General features: G+C 37.2%; 1 protein-coding gene across 6 annotated transcripts in view; it reads left to right on the plus strand.

Annotated features, from left to right (window-relative positions):
• Window positions 1–20944, plus strand: part of mlip (muscular LMNA-interacting protein) — a 77747-nt gene that overhangs the window by 42032 nt on the left and 14771 nt on the right. For 3 of the 6 annotated variants that reach the window (XM_055169692.2, XM_073872797.1, XM_055169693.2), the window contains 2 exons: window positions 866–910; window positions 1828–1956. In XM_055169692.2, coding sequence (XP_055025667.2) covers window positions 866–910; window positions 1828–1956 — 174 coding nt within the window. Of the gene's footprint in view, window positions 1–865; window positions 911–1827; window positions 2047–3023; window positions 3255–20944 lie in introns of those variants that run through there. The other 3 variants (XM_073872799.1, XM_073872800.1, XR_012371956.1) reach the window with 2 other exon arrangements.

Raw genomic sequence — 20944 nt, forward strand, 5'->3', positions numbered from 1 at the left:
CAACTCTGGAGGATTGAGCAGTTTCCAAATGTTTACAATTTCATGTCCCTCCCCCACTACCTCCGAGCAACCTCCCACGAGCACGTTCTCGTCACACGTGTGCACCAGTATTATTGTGAACGCATACTTAGCAAGAGCACTTAGATTACTTACATAACACTCAATGGAAATACAATCAATGGTTGATAAAGCACAATTACCTGTTGAGAAGAAATGTGGCAAGCTCTGCATCCAGCTTGAACCCTTTAAAATCTCGTAGATCTCTCCACCTTTCAAATGCCGGTCCGATGTTGATCCTAGTTTTATTACGGGCACGGTCACCTTCTTTCTTTGTGTTCTTGTTTTCCTTGGTTATTCTCCTAGCTCTGGTTGTTAACCGAGGAATCGGAAGTTTGTTAGTGAATGTTCTCTCCGCCATCACGCTGCATTCAAAGCAAAACACCTATGAACTTCAGGCGGATGCACGTGATATTGTAACGCGCGCGAGTGGGAGGGGGATCTGTGGCGCGTGCAGGTACTGTGATTGACAGGCAGATTTTAAACAGCCCTGCGCTGATTGGACCTAATGAACCGGCCTGCGCTGATTGGACCAAATGAACCGGGAGCGGTGGATTTTTGCAAAACAAATAACAGGCTCTAGGTGGAGCTAGAAGCGCGGGTTTTTTCTTAAACAGTCTAATTTATGTTGTTCTATCGGAGAATAGTGTTGGTTTCAGTGAATATAATCAAAAATATGATCAAATAAGTTGCCGACCGCAGCTTTAATCTAATGCTGCAGAAAGTATTCAGTTTTATATATTTATATGCATTTAATTTTTGATGACTTATTAATATGTTGCCTAAAGCAACCTATTTGTTCTCCTAGGCAAAGCCTCACCTTCAAAACTCTGCATTGACTGCTAAAACTCTGGTAGGTAGTTTGTTTTTTACTTAATATGCAAACATTCAAAAATGTTGATTTGGCAATGTATTTATGTTTGCCATCTTATAAATAATACACAGCAAAATCCCCAGTGTTAATCTAACACCGCCTCTGTGTTTATATGGGTACGACCAGCAGGGTGTTAAAAGTAACACTGAAGCAGTGTTAGAGTTAAATAGAAAATTAAGTGATCATTTGAGGGATCCACCCTGTTGATGGTACCCATATAAACACAAGGGATTTTGCTGTGTAGCTTTGGTGTGAGGTTCATACAGTAGGCAGCACTTTCTGAAGATGTAGGTGGGGTTCTGATGTGCAGGGTTTCCTGTAAAAACTGCCAGCTGTGGTTGCCAGAAAACATCCATAAAAACACAGCAAACATTTCTACAGTTTAAAACAGTGAGAAATCCTCTAACACAATATAGCCTATTTTATGTTTTTTAACTGTATATCTTACAGCAAAGTATAGGTATATTGTTTGGTTTACATTTGTAACCCGTTCACGGGCAGGGTCACATAATAATAATAATAATTTCAATAAAATATCACCAAATGTAATGAGTCACACAGGAAATATTGGAACATCTGTTTACCATTTATCACCATAAATTTAACTGTGACTTGTGATTTTAACAATATTTTACTGTATAAGTATAATCTTATTTTCATAATGAGATGTATCTTTAAAACCGTAAATTTTTTGTGGATGCCAAATGCATAAATATGTATGTGTGTTAAATGTGTATATATGTGTTTTACCATAGTTATTACATTTAACTGCTAGTCATTAATGAAGGTATTAGCATTAGCAAATGACAGTTTGACAGAATCAGAAATATGCAATGTGTGAAGGAGATTCTGTGAAATGCACAACCCTCATCATAAGTGCATTTTCTGTTTTTCAGACAAAGCCTGGAGTTATTAAACCTGTCACTGTAATATGCAGATTAACGGACAATAAGGATGTTGAAGAATTACACCCAAAACCCTTCATAAGCTCTCAAGAGAGCTCTCCCTCTCAGTATCAATACAGGGTAGGTGTTTCTGAAAGGTTGTAACCTATAAACAACACAGTATCTCAAAGACAATTTAAAAGGACAGTGTTGGGATTACTCCAGGGCTGGGTTTACCAATAATGATTGAACATAGAACTTAAGAGTGCTTTCTACGAGCTACTTAACGAACATTCGTTGATCATTTACATGCGTTTCCCAAAGATGCACGTAAAACGATCATTCGCAGCTGGGTTTTAAGTGCTACTTACGAGTCGCTATCCATTTGTCAAGTGCTGAAATGTCGCCAATAGAATGACTCGAATTTGTAGCAGAAGCTTGTTTAGGCTAATGATCTTCAGCCGATGTGCACTAATATTTTTAATAATATATTTTCATTATTGTTCAATGACTTTTTAAATGTTTTAATAATTTATTAAATATTATTTTCCGTATTTAGTTAGGACTCGTCCCACTACGAAATGCCTTCTGTGTTTCTATTGTAGTTTAGATTATTATTATTATTTGTTGTTTATTATCTATGTTTATTTATTATTATGGATTATTGCATTGTACCGTAAATATTTTTTTGGTTTCTTTAATTAGATGCAATTTCCTTTCAAAACAATGTTTAGATGAATTATAGCAGCAATCGGTATGAACCATTTATCAATTTGCTATACCAACTTTTACCAAAATACAAAAAAACTTTTACCAACTTGTACAAAATACGTTTTCCTTCTTTATTAATTTATGTTTAGTCATTTAAATTTCTCATTTTAATTTTAAATATTTTATATTAAAGTAATTTAAACAAATAAACAAAGAAGAACCCAATAAATAAATATACATTTAAAGCATTACATTATCGTCATTCCAGGAGTGCAATTTGCTGGTTGTCCTGCAGGTGACCTTGTAACTGTTGTCTTACGATGCACTTATGAATGAACGATTACTCCAGACCACTCGTAGATCTACGATGATTTTCAAGTGCAACTTAAGTTACGAAGCTTTTGGGAAACGGCCCGTAATTTTAAGATGATTCGTACGATCGTTTTTACGATCAACTTAGCCTTACGATGCTTTTGGGAAACCCGGCCCAGGACTAGGACTTAGTTTAGTTTTTACAAACATATCTTTTAAAAACAATCATGTGCATCTTGAGACAAAACAATTACACTGATATATGTTAAGATATGTTCGTGCAAAATGTTTTTAAATTAAGGCAGCTCCAGCATGCAAAGTCTGGGACTAGGACAAGCCCTGTCCAAGGAAACTGTCCTATAATGATATACAGATCCAGTGTTGGTTATTTTCCTCTTATTTTAACGGAGGAATAAATCTGACCGCTGAAAGAGAAAGGACTTAATTTGAACTATAAACAATTATAATACAAGTTAAACTTTATTAAATTGAACATATGTGGAGTCGGTTTCTTTAGTGGAGCACTAGGGCTGTGTCGCAAAACCTGATCTGAAAAGTGAAATCTGTAAAACAGATTTTGCCGATAGCATGTTGCTTTGCTAATGACACATATGTTTAATTATGCTGCCTACCTTTGTAAACAGACTGTGGGCAGCTCACTACACTGTAAAAAGTCATTCTGCAGGCTTTCTGTCACTTAAAATGAGTTACAGCTGGACCACCAATCACAGGCTGTTTCTGAGTCCGAAGGGTGCAGACTGTGGAGGTCACATATGCAGACTGCATACGCCATTAAGCCTGGTTTGTTTAAGTTAACTAAGTATTACATTCGCAAGTCATACGCATATTACAACAATTTACGATTAACTAAGAATAAGTGTCAACTTGTTAATATGCTGAAATAAGTCTTGATGACGAATGCATCCTAGATATGCGACCTCCTAAGGTCCTAAAGCTGAAGTTACGTCCAAACCCAGTTCGTATTAATCCTTATTGTAATTAATATTTACGAATTACAAACAAATTATACAAAGAAACACTGCTTATATACTTATAAGACCAAAGATTGCCCGTTAAATTTACCCAAAATGAATTTTATCCACAGTTTAAACACTACATTGACGTCACAGCCAGTGGTGATTTTCAGCAAGACTGGCCGTGGTGAGGCGCCGTTGTCCGGTATATGTAAGTGCGGAGCGCCCGCTGATTATCTGGAGCTCCCATCGCCAAAAACTCGAAGGAAATGTTTAAATAGGCGATATCTTTATGAACCTACTGCAGATTCTTGTTTAAAAAACATACATTCTCCACTGAAATACTTTCAAAACTTTGAATTTTGGCACAATAACAGAAATATTTCCTACATCCGTCTGCTCAGCGCGCTCTCGACCTGCATATCAACCTGAACTGGTTTTTAATTTAAAACGGCTGATTCGTATTACGTTGGATCTATTCAGTATTCGCTACATTCGCAGATACACAATAAGAATAGCTAAATCCTTCACAAAAACAATAAGTTGTTTTTATTCCAGTCCTTTTTAAAGAATTTTAACACAAAAAAAATTGCCAAACTACATGAAATTAATTTTATTAAATAAAGTTTACATATTCAATTTCATCAAATCCACAAGCCCGCAGAATGACTTTTTACAGTGTAGTTGTTGCTTGGACAACCGACTCATTTTGTTATCTATCTGCAGTGCCATGAACAAAGGACATTTGTCCCTTCATAATGTTTTTCGTTATTGCCTATTTAATACACGATTGATTATTTTCATAATGAAAATGCAATATTGCACAAAAAATTTAGCTGTATTCATCTATTACGTTTAATATTTTGCCTTTCTTCATCATTTTAGTATTACTTTCTCCAGAAAAAAGAATCATCAAAATCAAAAATTAGAAACAGGTGTGGAGGAGGGGAATTGCGATCAAATGCGCATGCTCAATAGAATGCCGTCTTGGATATTTTGTGTCATTTTACTTAAATTGCTTCAGTTGTGTGAACTTTATATTTTAACATATTATTTTATATTTTTATATTTATATTTAAAAAACAATTAGCAATTTTAAGTAAACTCAACATTTTAGTTAAAAATAAGTAAACATACTAGCATTTTCATAGAAAAAATTTGATTTTACAGTGTGCAAAAAATCTTCTTCATGTCATGATTGTGAAGGTGTCATGTCGGTATGCACACCCCTTCAACTAAAGTGTTACCAAATTGAAAAGGTAGCAAAACAAAAATTAAGCTCTATTCGGACGGTACATTTTTCTTGTGGGGTTTTAAGGTATTTTCATAATTTACAGGAAGTAGACAGGGATTTTATTGCCGTCCCAATCCAGAGTTTCTGTGTTTCGGCTGAGTTTATAAAAGGGGATCAATACAAAAGTAATTCTCCACATCCTTTTAGACCACTGAAAAACACTGTATGGTCACACGCTTTGTGTTTATTCTGCATGAGTGAAGCGCCTTATATGTGCATTTTAAACACTGACACCCTCAGAAGTTTATGGGATCAAAGTTTTATCATCACTCCACTAAAGTGGGAGTGGGATCTGATATAAATACAAAAAAATCACGAAACTGTATAAATGTCTAATAGCAGCATCAAGTGCTAAATACAATTTTAAAATGTATCCATTTAAACAAATACCATATACATATTAACCAAGTATCAAGGTCATGTGAATGATCATGTAAATAACCACATAAGCAGTGCATTTCCAGGTGTTTTGCACTGCAAATTTATTTTCATCCTTACGCATGAGTTTTATCGTGGAGGAGGCATTCAAATATACTTTTTACAGACATCCTCATGAGAAACATTTACTGTACGAAGAAGGTTACATTTTAGACTCAAATTTTAAATAGACTTAAATCTTAAATAATTTCTGTCAAAATGTAGATGTTAAGGTTTGAGTTAACAGGATATCTGATTAAAACACTAGCAAAAATCACAACTAAATATCACTCTTGAAGTACATCAGACTGGCTCATCTTTGTGGAAAGATTTTGGCATACTCGTTTTGTCGAAGCACAGAAATCTCTGTGAAACTAATGGGTTCAGATATGAACTGCTTTAAGGTTCTGCTCGATCTTCCCTCAGAATTTTTCTTTTTATTTCAGCTATATTCAGATGTGGAATTGCTATTATTCAGTAATTGTCTTGTATTTGGCAGAATTGATGTTTTCTTCAATGATAGCTAAACATCACCAATCTCCAGGCTACCATTCTGTTTCACTGTAGATTAAGTAAATTGCTTTTACAGTATCATATATATCATATATAGGAGCTTGCTCATCCAAAATTGATATTGATTTCTTGTTCTTCATGGTCAGCAGTTGTTTCTGCCTTGCAATTTATCCACTGTCTCAGGGTCATCAACCGTGTCCATGAGCTTAGCTAAAGCTAGAGATACCTGCAGGTTCTTCTGATATCTTTTAAAATTACCCAGACGTGATGTTACTGTATCAGTTTTGGCACAGTTGACCACATATTGGAATAAAGTACCACCACAAAAGCAAACAGGGTTTTTTTCAGTTACTTAACTGGGAAATGTGGGTAACGTTGACCTATTTCTTTTAAATAATGAGACGGATTTTAAAAGAATGATTTATATTTTCTCAGACTCATCTATTACATTTTATGTGGAAACCAGTCAATAAAAGAGATTTAGAGGTAATTAAATAGGAAGGTGGCAAGTGCATTTTTAAGTCTGTTTATGTCTAAATGGAGATTTTGCAGAATTGCTTAGTGAAAAATCAATGTCTTCCTTGCATAAACTGTTGGGGGTTTTGGCACATAATGCCGAGGGTCAATCAAACGGTATAAGGGAACTTGAAATGTCACTAGATCTGATTTCCCACAAGAGCTGTAATATGTCCTGCTGGGTTGTAGGAATTCTCAGCTGGATCAGGAAGTGCACGCATCACTAGAATTTGATGTGCCTATATCATTATAGCTCAAAGGAGCATGGGATCATGCTGACAGATCTCACTATCCCTATGGAACCTGCCGAAATCCTTTCTAATTTTCCTCCCAATCCTAAGAGAAACCCTGTAGGTTAGTCACAGAGAAAATAGTGAGTAGTACACTGTTGCCTAGAGATTGATATGACTTGTGTATGGTACAAGGCCATGCCATTGATCGTGTGAGTGGAATTATTGATTGAAATGACTCTTGGGTGTTGTACCTGTAATAAGCAATGCTTTCTAACAGCTTCCAGTGTTCAAATAATCATCATATTTAAAGCTTATATTTAACTATAATATCATAACTCGATTATTTTTCAGAGTTTTAACTTGCACTGTCATTGTAAGATTTGGAGAGCAAATGTTGGTCACAGCCAGGCTTTCTAAACATTGCCTCAGTTGACAGCGCTGTGAAAGATCTCTATACCCTGATGCGGGCAGTGCATCACTTTTATGCCATGGATTTGCCACTCAGAACCACCAAAAAAATAGGCTGCTGTTCAGGCTTTTAAAAGTTAATGGGGGCTGGTACAGAGGCATCTCTAGCTGAAGTTGTCTGATATATGTTATAGGGACAAGGTGTTTTTTTTTTATTCCAATTAGCCAAAATAAACTGTTCTTTGCAAACAAGTACAACTGGCTTTTGTTAGCCCCGTTAAGATCTGTGTGTACACGTTGTGTTATCTGATGTTAGCACATCTACTGTATTGGTGCTTAGAGTTATCTACATGAAAAGTGTTCTGGTGCCCAGTCAGCTTTGTGGAAATAGAAGTTGATTGAGTTGCTAATGACAACTTGTGTGTCAGATACTTGTATTCAATTCACCAAAGTCTGCCTTGTTTCATCCTGGATCTCCTTACTGCTAAAGGTTCAGTTAATGTTGAAAAGCAGCCAACTGAGGCCTCTTAAGTGCTAAGTCGAATCAAGTGTAACAGAAGCAGTTGTCATAGAAAGCCAGAGCTGTTCTGGTGATTTGGAAAAGTCTCTTCAATCAGAAAACATTTGCCATGGGTAAAGTGTGATGGGTGCCTTGTTTGGCACCTCTGTCTCTGTTTTAACAACCTCAGGAAGACCACACTAGTTGATGATTGAAGGTAGCTGGAGGCTGTTTTTTTATTTTATTTAAGAATGATGTGGGTTTACCAGGATGCAACACATCTCTGTAAAGTAACAAACCAGTAACAAAGTACAGGGTTACTACAAAGTCGAAGCCTAGTGGTCAGAGAGCTGGGCTTGTAACCCGACGACTCAAGTCTCAGTGTAGGCAGATTGCGACTGTGCTGCTTTTAAGGAAGGCACCTTAACCCCAATTTCTGGAATGGTGCATCCTGCAGGGATATCTGCCCACTGCTCCATGTGTGTGTGGTGATGTCTTGCACTGCAGGGGTTCACTACTCACTCACAGCAAAATCCCCAGAGTTAAATCAACTCTGCTGGGTGTACATATGTGACCCGCTCTGGCGAAATGAGTCGGAAGTCGCAACGTTCCATTTGAAAATATTAGCCGATAATGTGGAAAAACAATGAAATTATCAAAAAAAATATTTTTAGCTAATTTCAATAGAAACACACACACACGCGCGAACACTCACGCGCACGCACACACACACACACACACACACACACACACACACATTCTGGTTTCCATGTTTTGTGGGGACATTCCATAGACGTAATGTTCTATTCCCTTCCCCTAACTCAAACCCCAACCATCACAGAACCTTTCAGTTACTTCACATTTTCAATAAACATCATTCTGTTTGATTTATAAGCTTGTTTCCTGGTTTACTGTAATAGCATTTATATTAATGTCTTTGTTCAAATAAGTTAAGTTTTATAGTGGTGGCTAATACATGAAGTCTAAAGGGGTCGCACACTGGGCGAAAAGCGCTGACAACTCGCAGGAATCACACACCACACGTGCACGTTAAAAAGCGTGAACTTAGTCAGAGTCTATTTCAAGATCCAGAATATGCGTTAGCAGCTTATGTTAATCTTTAACGATAAAAGACAAATATGATGTTATATAATGTTAAACTATGTGAGTGGCGCGCTGTGGCACGGCAGGGATTTCAGTAGCGTCCAGAGTCAGTGTGTCACCTCCATGCTGCCTTTTGTTTTAATGACACATGCAGCCGTGAAACACTGGTGGCTGGTGTTGCCAGATTGTTTTTTTTCTCTGCTACACATTAAGGCCTGTTTACAGTGTGTTTTAGCCGAGTTTAGCCTGGAAGACTATATAGAAATATGGCACTCTATTGAACGACGTTAAAATGATCGTCAGTCACAAACACCAGAATGAACGAGTTCACAGTAACGTTCATCAGCCAGTAATACAGTACGTTCAGTTCACGTTCACCCACTTTCGTTCAATGAACTCGTCCAGGCACAACCCTGGTAGGCTGCATACGCTAGAAGTGGCAACACTCAGCCTGAACAAGACGCGATGTGCATGATTATGAAGGCAGGCTACCGATAAGTAAGTGAAGAAGAAAGCATTCATATATTTACAGTTTTATTCACAAAATATGGGACACGTTGTTACACATTATGATTCAGGGACAGTGTTTTCCATAGCAATCCCAAAGAGAAAGCCGTAGTACTGTGCATAATATCTGGGTGTGATGGCTACAGCGTCACACAGGAATTTTTTAAATACCTTGTTTATTTTCGCACCAGGAATACTCTTAAATTTAAAAAGAAAACAAACCTAAACGAATGGTTTGACAAGTTTAAAGGGATAGTTCGGCCAAAAATGATATTAAACCCATAATTTACTCGCCCCCAAGCTGTCCGAGTTGCATATGTCCATAGTTTTTCAGACAAACACATTTTTGGATATTTTAGAAAATGTTTTAGATCTTTCAGTTAATTAAATGTAAAGTTATGAGGTCCACGACCTTCAAGTAAAAAAAAGTGCATCCATCCTTCACAAAATAAATCCAAACGGCTCCACGATGATAAACAAAGGTCTTCTGAGGGTAATACGCGCCGCGTATTAAATATATCCATATTTAAAACGTTATAAACAAAAATAAATACCTTCCGGTAGCGCTGCCATCTTAGTCGCGTCCGCATTCAAGATCAGAGCTTCACGCAACTTACGGAGGTTACACTGCTGCTGCTCTGTGCCCCCGCCCTTCGAATTTGTCATACGTCACTAAGAAAAGTGCGTACACTACGTTAATACTCTCTCCTGAATACAGAGGAGTGATGGCAGCGCTACCGGAAGGTAGTTATTTTCATTTATAAAGTTTTAAATATGGATATTTCTACAACACCACTACGCGGATTACCCTCAGAAGACCTTTGTTTATCATTCTTGAGCCGTTTGGATTTTTTTTGTGAAAGATGGACGCACATTTTTTGGACTTGAAGGTTGTGGACCCCTTAACTTCACATTTAATTAACTGAAAGATCTAATACATTTTCTAAAATATCCGAAAATGTGTTTGTCTGAAAAACAATGGACATATGCAACTCGGACAGTGTGGGGGTGAGTAAATCATGGGTTTAATATCGTTTGTGGCTGAACTATCCCTTTAATATGCATTTTTAAAGAGCAAATGCACACATTTAATTAATCACATAGAAATAAATTCACTTGCAATGTAAAATGTACACGGGTCCGGATCAAATTCCCTTCGGATCCGTATACTGACCGGAGTCCAAATTTGAGAACCCCTGCACTATAGGCTTCATGAAATTAATAATAGGACCAGAGAGATGTATGGAATTATAATTGTGTCATCAAGACATCAAAATATGCAACAAACACAAAACTAAACACCATTCATAAGCTGCAAGCTCACATCATGCATTTATCCCCCCCCCCTCTCTCTCTCTTTTACTTTTGATTAATTTGTCTGTCTTTTGTCAGACTTATCAATTTTTAATTGCTTGGAAAAACGGTGGCACCGAATGGTCCCATAACAGATGTAATCTAACTCCAAACTTTTGGTAAAATTTGAGAGCCCTGAATGCTTTGGATAAAAGCATCTCCCAAATGAGTGAATATGAAGTACTCAAGAGCAGGAAGTGAGCTCTTCTTCTTTTTAGTTTAATTAACATTAATGCCATTATAGGCATGTGTATATGGACATTCACACTGCTCAAGTTAGTCTAACATTTTGACTAGGGCTGTGAATCGATTAAAATTTTTAATCTAATTAATTACATACTCTGTGATTAATTAATCTAAATTAATCGCCTACATAATTTTGCTGTGAAAGTATTAAATATTTATGTAATATGCTAAGGAAATAAAGTGCCTCAGGAAGATTATTTAACAAAAGTTTAACAGTGCAATATCAATTGCAGGGCTTTTTTGTGCAATTGAACATAAACCTTAAATAAAGAACCCGACAGGTGGATGACATCAAAGTACCGCGAGAGCATTTAGGAAGCAGTCTTCTGTTATGATTTCTCGAACTGCTCTCACGGGATTTGGATGTCATCTGCTTCTTGGTTCTTGTGGCACCAGATAAAGTGTACTCACTCGTTTAAAAAACCCGTTTTATCAGCCACTGGTTAGATCAACGTAGCAGTCAAAAACGGGACGCGAGTAATCACGTACTAGAGAAATCATTTACCCACAAAGTACAGGACACCTATACTGTGCAAAGACACACGTTAATTGGCTGTTTGGTTTTCTGATCCCAATCTTCATCATTCCGCTAAGCCAAGTCAATCTCCATTGGTCCATACACCTTTATCGATCTCCAAAACATCGGAGCCTTCCTGCATTATAAGTATGTCCTTGCTAGCTGAAATAAAGTTTTACCTCATCTTACGCGCTACAGCCAGAAAACCCGGAGTGGATCCGGTGCGTAGTGATTACAGAAAGCTTACAGTGGAGAGAGGAACGTGAGTTTGCTCCACTCCAGGCTTTGATCACATCCCACTTAAAAAGATGAATACACGTCGTCTTTATGAAAAGTGAATTTAATAATTTTGCAATTCCGTGTAACGACGGGGAACTTTACTCCATGTGCTTTGTATGATGTGGTACTTCAGAGTGGACGAACTCTATGATATGCTAATTATTTGCTGCAGACGTTGCATACTTTATTTTTATCATCACTTCCATCAGGCCGTTTTTTTTTTATAAGTAAATGTTCCAGTCAATGATCCAGTCACCGCCAGCGCGTTCTCGTCTACCTCCTTTATTTTACAATCAAATGGTGGCTAGAATGTATCCAGGTTCAAAGGTCAATACGGAATGGATTAATCTGCGTTATTTTTTTTAACACGTTATTTTTTCTCAGATTAATTAATCGAATTAATGCGTTATTTTCACAGCCCTAATTTTGACAAATATCTGATGTACTGTTTACATTTTATTAAATGATAACACTTCAGACATAGCCAGCTGGGGAAAAAAGGAGTCCCTAAGGCATTTTGAAGGCGCATTCAACGGTTTAGACGTATACCAGGTTTACTTTGAGCATGTGTGAACAGTAATCACACCGCCTGTCCTTCAGATGTTTAGTGTGGTAGTTTATACATTGAAATATTTAAATATGCTTTCAGTGCAGTACATCAGCCATCAGAGTGGCCGTCAAGAATGAAAGAGTTAGACAGCACTTCTGCTTTTTACCTGCATTTAACACAAATTACATTTAAAAGATTATTCAATTGCTGTGTCCGAAAACTTAGGCAGCTGATTTGTTGCAGCACCCCCCCTTTTGTACTATTGCCTCCTTGTGACACATCGCGGTAACACTTTAGAATACGGATCCATTGTTAATGAATAACTACACAGGAACAAATCAGTAATGCAGTATTAACAATCTAGTAACTACTGTTAACTAACAAGAAACTCTGATTAACAAACTGGTAAGTAATAGCACACAGATGAATGTGGTAGTTCACTATTAACTAATCAATAGCTACAATTTTTTCATACTTCCCAAAGAACTACTGAGAAGTTTTATAATTCATGCAAACTAAACGACAACTAATGGAGGACCAATGACTATACGTTAACACGTTTAATACTGTAAACAAATACATAAGACTGTTTACATAATCAATAGGTAATAGCAGACTTGTTCTCATTTAAAGACTACTGGAACTTATAGATTTGTCAACCATCTAAATGCCATACATACAGTGTGTGCAAAAGACTACCCAGTCTCACAAAGTTTCGTGATATAGTCACATATTTTTTTATTCTGTTTTTGTGATATTATCACGAATTTCCGTGTTTTTTCGTAATCCTATAACGAATTCCTGTTTTTGTGTGATTCCTATTTTTAATCCATTGTCGCTTCGGTATTGGTTGCGCATAGTAGGCGTGGTTATGCGGAAGTATCGAGACTCGCGCGTTCGGAAAGAAATAACGCGAGATCCGCTGTGGCAATGGAGGAAGGTACATGTGCTGTCTTTCTAAAGTTTGTAATATCACAGATTGATGGCATAACCGGTGAATAAATAACAGAGTGATACGCGAAGAGAAGTTTTCGCGTTGGATTGACTACAGGTGGTGTATGATTGCATCGGAGTTCGCAGATATATGACGAGTCTCAATGATGTGCCTCAATAAAGATTGTAAGTCACTCTTGCTTATTATTCGGTCTTATCTTATTATCTGAAGTATTGTCGGGTATATTGTTGTAAGTATTTATACAGATTGGATAACATAGCTACAATGTTTTATATATTTATACATCAGATGCGTGTCTCACATGTTTAACCTTTTAAGAGCAATATTATAAAGTAACGATTTTCTTACAAATGGCGCTTTATTTGTTTTATTCTAGAACAGAGGTTTTCAATAGGTGAGGCGCGCCTCCCCAGGGGGGCGCCAAAGAGCCACAAGGGAGGCGCGACACGCGAAGAAAAAATAATGGCACACATCTGTATGCAGCTCTATTGATATCTGTAATTGTGCGTGCGTGTATTATATTTAAAATGCATCATTTCCTTGTCCCAATTCAACAGAAGTCAGCATTAAGGGAGGAGACAGGACCCAGCAAAAAACGTAGGAAATATGATCCTGAATACTTAAAGTTAGGTTTTACCTGGTTGGGGTCTGAGGCTGCACCGCTGCCGCAGTGTGTGGTCTGCAAGGAGGTGCTAGCGAATGATAGCATGAGACCATGCAAACTTAGGCGTCACATTGAAACTAAGCACACAAATCTAGTGAACAAGCCAGTTGAGTTTTTTGAGAGGAAGCAGTTCCGTATTTTATGAAAATTAATTTAGTGCAAATACATGACAGACACATAGCTTCTAATATGTCAGCCACGAACGAAGACCGCGTCATTTGTATAAGAAAACCCTGACGGTGCGTTAATTTCTCCCTCTGTTTGTCTATGATCAGCGTAGCGTTTTTTACATCTTGAAGCGCCATCAGGGAATGCCCTTTTAATTGGTTGTTTCAGTCATTGTGATGTCACGTATCATAGCAACGATGACGACAAGTGACAACAGCGGGAAATGTAAAAATGACTGCATCCGAGCAGCCGGCGAAAAAGAAACGAGCACAAAAACATAGAATTGATTGGGAAAATGACTATCCGTGGCTGGAATGCGTGAGGGACAATGAATACAAGGCCAATTGTATCATATGCCGTCGCGTTTTTTTCTGTTTGTCACGCCGGAGTGTGTGATATTAAGCAGCACTCATGAGGAGATAACCACAAGAGGAGCGAGAGGCTGCGGGCACAGGATGGAGCAATGTCAAGGTTCATTGTCCGTCAGTCGTCTCCAGAGGCTCATATGGTATGTAATTATGTGGATTTTTAAAACTCAAATATAGTTGATAAGAAAGTGATTATATTAAAAGAGATAGTACAGGTTTAGACTAACAATCCACATCTCTCCAGTGCTCCCTCCCGTCTCATAATGTGTTAATCATTTCTGATGGGTTTCTTATTAAATAATTATGGATTTAGATAGCTCAAGCGTTAAAAAGGGGTGGGGTCTTTGAAGAGGGCGTATTATAAACTTAACAAAACCATGGTTCATTGCTGGCAAAATGATCATGATAGCCTTTATATTTCACATCTATGTGGTTCAGTCTTGTATACTTATTAGGCATACTTTGCTATTCATTAAATATTTAGGCCTAAGAAGTTGTATGAAATATATTTATATTTTCACCAGAAGTCTTCATTTCAGGGGTTATTTTTTTTTTCAAAATTCTCTTCTGTGGGATCATGTCACCGGACCAAGGCATTGAATGCATAAATTGGTTGGGCCATGGGGTTGATGCCGCTCGTAGCACACATTATGTGAATGGCATTTTGTTTGTTTTTTAAGGTGTTATGTGGCTGAAATCGTTAAAAAAATGTGATGAAAATATGTTAATCTGTTCGATCTGATATACCTGCAATGCAGTTAACTGTTAGATGTTATGTGTTCCGTGAACAAACAGCGTTGTTTTTTATTGATCAGAGAGCTGTCCATTGTGCTGATTTTGTTTGAGACGATCTACTTCAAATATGCGCAGAAACACGCACCGACTGCAGCCGTGGAGTGTCGTTAGTTGTATTTTTGGCGCTTGTTGTATTGTTGTATTTTTAAGCATGTTTTGTTGACTTGTCAACTGATTGTCAAGTGATTTTAAGCCTCAATTAGGCCTGCATGAAGTTGGAAATTATTTGCTGTTGCAAAGAATCATTTATGAATGCACTTTTGAAAAAGTTGTGGAAATAAAATGTTTTCAATCAGATATTTAAAGTCATCATATCCTGGAACACACAAAAGATGGCATTACTGCAGAGGCGTGTGCACTCAAAAAAATAACTCATTGGATGAGTTATGTCAAAGAGTTACCCATTTATGTCAGTATTATGCGCTGCAATTGTGTTTGAACAAAAAACTAAAACAAACGTGTAGCATTAAACTAAACTGCTTACACAAAACAACCAACATTTAAAAATCTTTTTTTTTAATGTGTGGGTTAGGGCAGGCGGACGGTATTTTGGGGAGGGGGGGCTTGGCTGTCCTTACCTACTCTAAGGGGAGGCTCACATTCACCCAATTTGAAAACCCCTGCTTTAGGATACTGATCCCAAAAAATAGTAATTAATTTAGAATGATGTAGTAACAATTGAGTCATTACTAGCGGGTTACCATGATCTTCACTTTAGAATACTGATCCCAAAAAATAGTAATTAATTTAGAATGATGTAGTAACAATTGAGTCATTACTAGCGGGTTACCATGATCTTCACTTTAGAATACTGATCCCAAAAAATAGTAATTAATTTAGAATGATGTAGTAACAATTGAGTCATTACTAGCGGGTTACCATGATCTTCACTTTAGAATACTGATCCCAAAAAATAGTAATTAATTTAGAATGATGTAGTAACAATTGAGTCATTACTAGCGGGTTACCATGATCTTCACTTTAGAATACTGATCCCAAAAAATAGTAATTAATTTAGAATGATGTAGTAACAATTGAGTCATTACTAGCGGGTTACCATGATCTTCACTTTAGAATACTGATCCCAAAAAATAGTAATTAATTTAGAATGATGTAGTAACAATTGAGTCATTACTAGCGGGTTACCATGATCTTCACTTTAGAATACTGATCCCAAAAAATAGTAATTAATTTAGAATGATGTAGTAACAATTGAGTCATTACTAGCGGGTTACCATGATCTTCACTTTAGAATACTGATCCCAAAAAATAGTAATTAATTTAGAATGATGTAGTAACAATTGAGTCATTACTAGCGGGTTACCATGATCTTCACTTTAGAATACTGATTCCAAAAAATAGTAATTAATTTAGAATGATGTAGTAACAATTGAGTCATTACTAGCGGGTTACCATGATCTTCACTTTAGAATACTGATCCCAAAAAATAGTAATTAATTTAGAATGATGTAGTAACACTTGAGTCATTACTAGCGGGTTACCATGATCTTCACTTTAGAATACTGATCCCAAAAAATAGTAATTAATTTAGAATGATGTAGTAACAATTGAGTCATTACTAGCGGGTTACCATGATCTTCACTTTAGAATACTGATCCCAAAAAATAGTAATTAATTTAGAATGATGTAGTAACAATTGAGTCATTACTAGCGGGTTACCATGATCTTCACTTTAGAATACTGATCCCAAAAAATAGTAATTAATTTAGAATGATGTAGTAACAATTGAGTCATTACTAGCGGGTTACCATGATCTTCACTTTAGAATACTGATTCCAAAAAATAGTAATTAATTTAGAATGATGTAGTAACAATTGAGTCATTACTAGCGGGTTACCATGATCTTCACTTTAGAATACTGATCCCAAAAAATAGTAATTAATTTAGAATGATGTAGTAACAATTGAGTCATTACTAGCGGGTTACCATGATCTTCACTTTAGAATACTGATCCCAAAAAATAGTAATTAATTTAGAATGATGTAGTAACAATTGAGTCATTACTAGCGGGTTACCATGATCTTCACTTTAGAATACTGATCCCAAAAAATAGTAATTAATTTAGAATGATGTAGTAACAATTGAGTCATTACTAGCGGGTTACCATGATCTTCACTTTAGAATACTGATCCCAAAAAATAGTAATTAATTTAGAATGATGTAGTAACAATTGAGTCATTACTAGCGGGTTACCATGATCTTCACTTTAGAATACTGATCCCAAAAAATAGTAATTAATTTAGAATGATGTAGTAACAATTGAGTCATTACTAGCGGGTTACCATGATCTTCACTTTAGAATACTGATTCCAAAAAATAGTAATTAATTTAGAATGATGTAGTAACAATTGAGTCATTACTAGCGGGTTACCATGATCTTCACTTTAGAATACTGATCCCAAAAAATAGTAATTAATTTAGAATGATGTAGTAACAATTGAGTCATTACTAGCGGGTTACCATGATCTTCACTTTAGAATACTGATCCCAAAAAATAGTAATTAATTTAGAATGATGTAGTAACAATTGAGTCATTACTAGCGGGTTACCATGATCTTCACTTTAGAATACTGATCCCAAAAAATAGTAATTAATTTAGAATGATGTAGTAACAATTGAGTCATTACTAGCGGGTTACCATGATCTTCACTTTAGAATACTGATCCCAAAAAATAGTAATTAATTTAGAATGATGTAGTAACACTTAAGTCATTACTAGCGGGTTACCGTTATTCATATAGTAGTTAATGGAAAGCTAATCTTAAAGGGGATAATCTTAACCATTTACAGACTATTCACATATGAGCTTAAAGCCATACATAAAAACATATTTTTTGACAGGTAAGAAAAAAATCACTGTACAGGCATTTGGATGGTTGAGGAATCTATAAGTTCCATATTAGTTTACAGTAGTAAATGTGTTAATGTAGTGTTAGTCATTTGTCCTATATTAGTTATCGTTTAGTTTTGCATGAATTATGAAACTTCTCAGTAGTTCTTTTGGGAAGTATGAAAAAAATAGTAGTTACTGATACGTTAATAGTGAACTACCACATTCATCTGTGTGCTATTACTTACGAGTTTGTTAATCAGAGTTTTGTGCTAGTTAACAGTAGTTACTAGATTAATATTGTTTAATTACTCATTTGTTCCTGTGTAGTTATTTATTTATAATGGATCCGTATTCTAAAGTGTTACCCACATCGCTTTTATTGTTTCCTAATCTAAGTCGCTTTAGATAAAAGTGTCTGATAAATGTAAATGTTGCTTTGCTGCCTTTTGAGGCAATGACTTCAGAGGCAGCATTTGTACGCATTCGAAAAGCCTTCAGAAGCAGCGTAGCAGAATTTTGTTTGAAATATAAACAGAGAGCACCTTTGTGATACAGTTGTGGACACAATCATCCTTGGTAAAAATGAGCAAAGAACGCTGTGAGAATAAATCTACTATGTTTCTCATTTTGAGCTTTAATTAAAATATGATGTTTCGTTGAAGCAAAACTATTAAACGTGTCTGTTTACACTATATGTAAACAAATGTTTTTCTCTAATACACACTGGACGCAATTATTGCCCCCCCCTAGAATTTTTATGAGTAATATTCCCATTGATATTAACATTTTCTAAGAACACCAAGGTGACTAGAAACATGATGTTGTCAAGTCATGACTTCTAGTTTCACTGTAGAATAAATATGAAGTGACACAAAGCCCAAATCCCCTTATTCTCATCACAATGGGGTAAAACTAAAGACTATAGTTCTGATCTGCAGCAAAAGATTGTTGAGCTACACAAAGAAAGTGGCTTTAAAGAAATAGTTAAACCATAAAAACATCTCTGTCCACAATCAAGGAAATAATGAACATGTTTTAACTGACTGGAGATGTTGCAAATCTGCCTGAAAGAGGAGGTGCGTCTATATCATCTTAATGCTCAGCAAGGAGAATAATTTGAGTGGACAAAGACTCCAGGATCACATATGATCAGTCACAAATCAGTTAAATCTTGGGGTCAGAAAGCTTAAAAAAAACTATAATAAAGGAAAATGTCTTGGTTACGTATGTAACCCACGTTCCCTGAAGGAAGGGAACGAAGACGTCACGTCGTGACCGACAAATTGGGAACTCGCTGAGAGAGACCAATCTGCTCCGTATACTACTAAAACGGCAATGAACTTGGCATTGAGATATTTGCATAATGCTGGCGCCGCCCCGCCAGGTGCGTATATAAGCCACAGGTGCAAATATGGAAATTAGCTTCGTTTCGCTGAGAAAGCCGGAAAGTGTGACCGGCCAATAAACAGCAGGGAGCAGCCCTGTGGCGACGGGACGTGACGTCTCCGTTCCCTTCCTTCAGGGAACGTGGGTTACATACGTAACCGAGACGTTCCCTTTCAGTCGGTCACTACGACGTCACGTCGTGACCGACGAATTGGGAATCCCTACCAAAACGCCACTGAGGGCTGACCTCTTCCAGTGTCTGCGTAAAGCCCTCCGGTTCAATTTAAGGAGAAGAAGAATTAGGTTTTAAGGCAGAAGGCAGGGCACTAGATGTTCCTTTAACCCCACAGTAGTGCCACCTGAGCGGGATAGGAACGCTGCGGAAGCCACCGCCCCGTTAAGGGCTGATGGTGGGCGAAAGTCAACCGTAGTTGAGGTAAAAAGACAGCCATGGCTGTGTAAGCAAAGCGGTGCTCTGCTGAGGGAAACGGGGGCTAGTAGGATTAACCCCACAGAAAAATACTCACAAAGGAACCCGGTGGGACGCAATGTGGATGCCCGAGCCAAACACATAGGTTCGGGAGGATGCAGGTAGTGAGAGGCTGGCAGCGGATGCTCCGCAACATCAGGCTGCCAAGGCAGCGGAGGAAAGACAAATCAAACCATTACGCATTTTTGTCTTAATGGCCTTCCATACTGACACTTATTTTGGAGCACCTGTCGGTGGCTGCAAGCCGGCATTCAATTCAATTCAATTTTATTTATATAGCGCTTTGCACGATAATTAATTGTTTCAAAGCAGCTTTACATTAATAGAAGCAGTAAAAGCACAGAAAAACGACAGATAGCACAACATAATACACAATAGCATAAGCAGTCAAATTTGCTGCGGCTATGACTCGACATTATAAGCGAGCGTATTACTAATGTAACGTCTAGAAGAGGAAGCTAAGTTAAGCCCAAGAAGTCTGCCTCCCCCGGGTAAAAAAACCCCTAGGACTCCGGGCTGTTTAGCAGAGGAAATAAAAAAGTCCTAGGAGGGAAAAATCCTTGGGAGATATATATGTATACACACATATAAACGGATAAGGAGATTAAGCGGAGATTAAGCTGGTTCTGTCGGTGATCGTTGGTCAGGCATCAGCTGGGCATCACGTTGAAGGACAACCAGTAGATCAGAGGTGTTCCGACTTTCACATCTACCGGAACTGGGTCTGTTTGTCCCATTGTCCTCGAGGACGAGATAGGGAGAGAAAAACAAAATTCTGTGCTCCGTGCTTCTCCTGATGAGGAAAGAACACGAGAGGTGACAGACTCGATACGAACACTGTAAAATCTAATGAATGTATTAGGTGCCTCCCAACCAGCAGCTCTGCAGATGTCTGTTAGTGAGGAACCACGAGCGAGTGCCCAAGATGAGGCAACACTTCTAGTAGAGTGAGCTCTCAATTTAAATGGACAAGGAATGCCCTGCAGATTATAAGCAAGGGCGATAGTATCAACTAT

The sequence above is a fragment of the Misgurnus anguillicaudatus genome, chromosome 11 (assembly GCF_027580225.2).
Source record: "Misgurnus anguillicaudatus chromosome 11, ASM2758022v2, whole genome shotgun sequence".
NCBI classification, from domain to species: Eukaryota; Metazoa; Chordata; class Actinopteri; order Cypriniformes; family Cobitidae; genus Misgurnus; species Misgurnus anguillicaudatus.